Genomic DNA, 7,146 nt, shown 5'->3' on the forward strand with positions numbered 1-7,146 from the left:
TTTTTTCCCCTGTTTGATCTGTAAAAACAGTTGTAATTGACTATAGTTATTTTTCTTTGTTTTTTTTAAGTGTTTTATACAGCCAGAAGTTTGGATTGTTGAGTAAAAATTGTTTTGTGGCATAATATGTACTTGTTTTTTTCTACACAATTAAACATTATCTTCTGAGAGGGGTGATTCAATACTTTTTGCCAGGGGTTCTATATAAAATGATATTATATATTTTATATTATATATAAAAATAAATATATATATAATATCTTTTTTAAATGTATACATGTATTTGTGTATTTATACATACATAATAATTACACACAAATATATTATGCAAACACAAACTTTTATTTTGTATGCAAAAAAATCTATAATCGCGGTTAATCTTTTGACAGCCCTACTGGTTATACGTTTTCTTTAAATTAGTGATGACATGAGGAATCAAATTTCCATTTACATAAACTAAACAGTTTAAAGACCAAGAAAATCATCAAGACTACTAAGAAATCAAATATCAACTTTAATATCAACCTATAACTCATACTGCTTCATTGGATGATCGCTCCATTCGGGGAGATGAGAGATCTTTTGTTCAGTGCTGGGCTCGATCGGCCAACCCCAGGCTTTGAAGAATGACGACAGATTCATTTTCACCACCTTGGAGAAGGTCTCAGCGTACAGATTCATCTTGCCTGGATTGTTATTAGGCACTCCAGTCATGTCATGATAGGCAGCAAAAACCTTCTTGAAAGCATCCCAGCCAAATTTCTCTTGAAGCTTAAAGTGAAGTGTATAGTATTATGAATACAGTGATGATAAAAAAATATTTTCTTATTTTCAATGATTATCTTCCATAATATAAAAGAAGTTGTTCAATAAGTTTATTAAAGCTGCCATCCATAATTTTTTTTTTTTTTTGATTACAAATAAAAATCTATTGAGCAAGTACATAAAAAGTGTTCAAAACTGTCTATAACTGGCAATGGTAAGCTTATAATAATGGTTTTTAATTTAAGCTGTTAGGTGCAATTTTGCAAGTAATGTCAATTTGAGTTGAACTGATTTAAAGAAAATAACTCCAAGCACTTGCAGTTTTATGTAACTCCAAACCAAGTTGGCAAAGGCAAAAGTTATGGGTTGCAGCTTTAACAAAAAATATTGCTTTGAGCTATCATAAAAATTTGTAACCAAATATAACAAAAAAGTACGTTATCCAAATTTTACGATGTGCGGAAAAAAAACTAACATTAGAAGTCGTCTGTTCCTACCTGCATGTAAGTCTCCAGTGCTGTCCACACGGTCCATTTCTCCAAATTCCTGCCACCTTCAACATAATTTCTGGTGCGCTTCTGGCGATTTTTTGGGGTCATGTCTGAGTGAGCAGAAGCCCTGTCAATACCAAGCACCTCCTCATGCACATACACTGACCACAGGTTGCAGGTGCAGTCAGTTGTGTGTGGACGAAACTCCCAAACTCCACGCTGCTGGTTATGACCAAGCTCATGTATAAATCCCCACAAATCACTTTTTCTGGCTTTCTGTGGATTCATCAGGCCTGAGGCGGAGGTGGAGTGCATCATGATGGGATATCCAGAATGCATAAAGCCTAAGCGAGAAAAAATAGGAGTGCTGTGTGAAAACATTCTGGTCAGGGCTGGCATTGAGAAACCCAGAGGTCTAACAGAACACTCTAAATGTACATTACACCAGTGTTGTAGTAACTGTCTTAAAAAATTTTTAATGGTCTTGGTCTTGCCATGGACTCGTGAGAATTTTGACTCGGTCTCGACTTGTACTAAAATACATTTGGAATCGGACTTATTCTCCACGAGTCCACATGAGTCTCTTTTAAAATATATATTACTGTTTCTTTAAAATGATGTAAGATTGACACGAACATTGATTGGTGATTTTTTTGCATGCATCAGACTGGCGCAGGGTCAGACCTGAGGAGGTTTTTGCACTGCCATGACTTTTACATCATGGCAGTGCAATAAAACTCACCCCTCCAGTGAGATTTAAGCAGTAGATAAGCCGCTGTTACCCAAAAATAATAAGACGGTGGCTCTAAAACACAGAGTGGCACTACACATAATTCCAGCAGTAAATGAGTCAGCACAATATTGTAACTTTAGTCTACATATAGTTCTGTATTATTTATATTTTTTTCTTGATTTATATCTTGGAAGATAAATTATTATTTGGCTTATGATAATTATTTACACAATACCATTATAACATTTATTTATTAATTAAAATGTTCAAATATTGTGGAAAAATTTTCAAATATTGTGCAAAAGGCCACCATGCCACAATAAGATTTGTTGTCTCTTTAATAGAATACATCCAGTAAATACAGGAAATTTGTATAGTATTAAAAACTGTATAAAAAAAACTGAAGTGTCAAGTGTTTAGGATAAACTCCCCTTCCACTTGAGCATTAGCAGGAAACTGCAGGATCTCTAAAACCTAAATAATTTTTTTACTTCATTCTGCTCAAAAACACTCAAGATGTGTTTAGTGCCAAGAGAAGTTACACTAAACAAAGATGATGCCTAAAGAAGACATTTAGTCCTGAAAATGTTTTTTTTTTTTTTTACATATTTCCTGTATTTTCTGTTTGTATCTTAATAAAATATATTGAAAAATAAATATGGATGGACATTAAAACTTCTAAAACAACAAGTCTGGTGGTGGTTGCCTAAGATTTCTGCACAGTACTGTAGCTTATTAGCAATTATCTTTATTTAATTAAATTATTACATTGTTTCATAAATAATACATTTATTTTTTAAATTGGTATGCTGTGGTTTGTGTTACAGTGGACCTGTGTATATTGTAATATTATAGAGTGGATTTCAAGATCATTAAACTGAGGGTGACTTTGACATTTTTAACAAAACATGAATTGGGTGAGAGATCAGAATGCCACACCACAGACTATGACCATAAGTCTTTTCTCAGACCCAACCTTACGTGGACTCGGTCTTGACATAAAGACAAAAACCCTAATAAGGCACATATGCTTGGAAAATGTAACTAATGTAACGAAGGAATGTCCACCTCTGCTATCAAGTTCAACTAAATTCAATTTAAGCTGATAATAGTCAGTTTTAATGGCATTTTCGCAGCAGCCACTATGAAAACCAGCCATTTTGTTGAGCGTTTGCCACTCAACAGGGTGTGGTCCTGTTTCCACCAGACTCCTCTGGTCCACAGTTGGCTCAATGACCGTCCATTACCTGTGTGTTTTAGTGGTATTGTCTGTAAAGTTTTGAGAGCCATAGTTTCAGAAATTGTGTGTAAGCAATAATTTAAAAAAAAAACAAAACAATAATTTATCCTGCATTGGCACCTTATGTCATTTACATGGTTTTAGTTTTTTCAACACCGCCAGAAAACAAATGCACAATGATCAGTAATCCATTTTTAAGCCTTAAAAGAAGTCATATGAACTGCCAATCCACCTATGTAATTGGCTCTCAGTAAATTATTTCCTTTTCTGTATTGAAAAAGAAAAACATCAGATTGAATTTGGAGATATGAGAGTAATTGGATGATGTCAGCATGCTTTTTTGAGTAAATATTAAATAGCAGCTCATACCGGCAGAGATCTGAACGTCTGCAACAAATCGCTCCTTGCGGGGGAACTTATGAGGTATTGCTGCCAGGTCAGCTATGCCTCTCATTATTGAATCCCAACTTTTTGCCACCTCATCAGGACGATCCAGATTCCGTATCACATCTGAATGTAATGTGATGATGAGATTCTCAAACTCAAGCTCCGCCCAGGGGGCCGGGGCCTGACGGATCCCACCCACCCAGTCAGCTACACTGGTCTCTCCTAAAGGGGCAAAAGCAAGTTAGCATTTCAGATTTTACTACAGTCCTTGACTTTTGATGTAACAAGCTTAAAAAGATCACACACATATGCATCTCATTTTGATACTCATTGAATGAGATACTGATTATTGAACTGAATAGCTTCAAACAAAATCTGGCAGAATTACAATATCTCTGTAGATGGTTGCGTTGTTGTTCCATCTACTGGAAATAAGAACATAGGTCTGATGTTGGCTAGCAAGCAAAGAAGTGCTGCATAACTGAATTAAACATTCTTACCAGACTTGAAGTATGGAGCCTTTACTGCGGTCTGCACCACAATTTCCACCCCATCCACTTTGGTTTTGGGAGGTGCAACTAAGTAGATGAGCCCTCCCCATAGATTACAGATTTGGACCATTTTTTTGTCCACAGGAAAACACTCATAGACCACAGGAGCTCGTTTCAAAACATCTGCAGCCGAAAGGTTATCAGTCTGACAACCAATCTGGACCTAAAGAAAAAGTTACATTTAAACATGTTGCAATTGATTATCTAATAAAAAATTATAACAAATATCTGTAAAAAAAAATCAATGGACATTTTAAAATAATATACTTAAGGTTATTTATATAAAGACCTTCCAGTTTTTCCCAATGAGCTCTGGAGGTATTATCATGTGTGTCCCCATACCAGGAGAAAGATACAAGCCTGTGCTTATCCATGCATTAGAGCCTGAAAGAAGTAATGTGCTGTTTAATACGTCACTACAACTCTTGTGTGTAACAAGTGAATTTCCCCTACTTGTTAACTTCAACAAAAGGAATAACATTTCCCCTACATTTAAGAGAAAAACTTCCATACCACCAGTGTTGGCGCTGATATGAACTCTTGCATCAGACACAGTAGGCAGGTCAGGTCTTTCCTTAATGATGTATGGCAGGAGGGCATCAGGGTCAGACACAGTTTTGTAAAGTTCAGTCCCGATTTGGAGCATCAGGTAGTCTTTGGGAGTTTTAACAGGACACTTACTACTAACCTGTGGAACACCGATCTCCTTCACCACATTGGTTAAAAGAGTTATCATTGAATTATAAGAAGCACAATCATGTGCACGCATGCGAAGGTAGCTGGCACAATCCTTGCCAAGTTGTTTTAGGGAACCCTCTACATGGGGAGTAAGTTTTTGCCCCTTGGTTAAGTGCTTCCCAAAGTGTCCCAGTACATTACGAAAGTGGTACACCTGATTGATATTTGGGGCTTTGTATAATCCTCCCTTCACAGTGTCACCCAATATACTCAGTCCCATCTTGTTAAGAATGCGATTTCCTGGGTATTCAGTCATCACATTGCGGCCACGGTTGCTATAGGCCCAATGCCAGGCATGACCTCCAATCAAAAGGCCACCTCCTTCTGCCACAAATTCCTGGATCTTTTCACACTGGGCATCATTGTAGGAAGTGCAGACGTGGACACCGAGATCCTCCCTGAAGTTAGTTACCTGGCAGTTCAGACCGGATTTGCTCAGTAGCTTTTGGGCCCTTGCGAGTTTGGGTATGATCCCAATAATGCCTTTACGCCCCTCATTCAGCCAGTTGATAGCATTAATCAGAAAAGTGGACAGAGCTTCACGGCTCAGGTAGATTTCATGGGTTACCACAATTACCCGTCCTTGTCCATAGTATGCGCCGGCAATAAATGTTTGTCCTGCTGGAGTGACAGCAATAGGAAATGCAAATGGTCCATGCACCATTAGGTTAGACGCCACACTGCCATACGCACACTTGATGTCAAACTGAGGCACACCTTTCAGCAGGAAATCTAGGGCATTCTTAAAATCCTTGATTATTCTGAAAAATGACAATAAAATAGTTATGAGAAATAGTTTAAGAAGTGTTCTTATGAAAGCGCATAGGTTAAAGGTGAAATGTCTGTGGAACTTACGATACAGCAAGCCAACTAGAAGGTATTTTAGAAGGCACAGGAATCACGGCAAGTTCTCCCTGGTGTTCCGAAAAGTAAATTCCTGCGACGCTGCACACCTTGTTTCCAGGGAAGTTCAGGAAAACATTCTCTTGCGGATGAGCCTCAGCCCAGCTCCAAGCTTGGCCAGCAATAATCAAACCACCACCAGCTTTAAGAAAATCAATCAAATTTTTTGCACAAGCATCAACGCTGTAAGCATCTGTGATATATACAGCCAGGCCTTTCCGAAAATCTCCAAGCTCGGTGCTGACAGGTGAATTGTAGTCAGCTACTGAACCCAAACCTTTCTGAATCCCTACAATGCTGGCATCCCCAGTAAATGGCATGAGCCACATCAGGGCATTATTTATCAGGCCAGGGAAACGGGTCAAGTACTCTTCATGTCCCAGCACCACCACACGTCCCTGACCGTAACGAGATGCAGCCATCAGAACTTGACCTCTTGGATTCATGGCAAGTGGAAAGGCATCAGAACCGATCAGCACAAGATTACTTGGCACTGCATTTCCTTGGAGGTCAAGCTCCTTCAGACCAGACATGATGGTGGAGTAGTCATTTTCACACGCCATGATGCTTCAGTTGGTTAAAAGCCTATTAACCTATTAAAAAAGACAGAAAAATAAGGATATATATATATATATATATATATATATATATGGATATAGCATTTGAAATACAAAGAAATAAGTTGCAATCCTTTGGGTATTGCAGTATTAACGTGCTGTTAAAAATTAATTGGCCAGTTTTAATTAATGAAGCTAAAATGGTATTTTGAAAGAAAAATCTTGCAAGAAAGGTCAACAGATAATGCTGCAGAGTGTAAAGGGGATCACACCCTGGCCGCGCAGCTCAGCGTCGCGCCGCATCGAGTCGCGTCTAGGACAATTCGGAGGTATTGTAAACAGGGGCGTAGCAAGCTTTTTAAAAGTGTGGGGGATGGATATATATCATTTTAAATTTGATATTAACGCACCAGAAACACGCGTATGTGCACCTGGGATGGAATTAAGCACCACCCATGACACAAACACACCCTCTCTTCCTTCATAGACCTCTTTCACAAACTGTAACATTCATTTTTCATTGCTCACCTGTGAAACTTTATGTGTCTCTCTCTCTCTTTAAACTAATGCCTCCAGCAACCTCATCTCCTAAACAAGGCGATAAAGGAATAAGGCTGTGGTACTAGCAAACCTTATTGAAACTTAAAAAGTAATATATTAAATTAATGCAAAAATATATAATGTAAATAGGCTACTGTTGTTTAACTTCACTTACAGGATTTCTCTTGAAAAAGGTGTCAATCTTCTCCTGCCTCTTTCTTTTCTGTATCTTATTGATACT

The 7,146-nt window shown here is 37.8% G+C and overlaps 1 protein-coding gene across 1 annotated transcript; it reads right to left on the reverse strand.

The window, feature by feature from the left end:
- Positions 1–379: 379 nt before the first annotated feature.
- Positions 380–6,390, reverse strand: LOC135770482 (TRPM8 channel-associated factor homolog). Its single transcript, XM_065280167.1, has 7 exons — positions 5,761–6,390; positions 4,681–5,666; positions 4,457–4,551; positions 4,117–4,330; positions 3,599–3,838; positions 1,263–1,600; positions 380–771 (listed from the first exon to the last, which is right to left on the reverse strand). The coding sequence occupies exons 1-7, from the start codon at positions 6,369–6,371 to the stop codon at positions 526–528; spliced, it is 2,730 nt and encodes a 909-aa protein (XP_065136239.1). The 5' UTR covers positions 6,372–6,390; the 3' UTR covers positions 380–525.
- Positions 6,391–7,146: the final 756 nt, after the last annotated feature.

The sequence above is a fragment of the Paramisgurnus dabryanus genome, chromosome 8 (genome assembly GCF_030506205.2).
Source record: "Paramisgurnus dabryanus chromosome 8, PD_genome_1.1, whole genome shotgun sequence".
NCBI classification, from domain to species: domain Eukaryota; kingdom Metazoa; phylum Chordata; class Actinopteri; order Cypriniformes; family Cobitidae; genus Paramisgurnus; species Paramisgurnus dabryanus.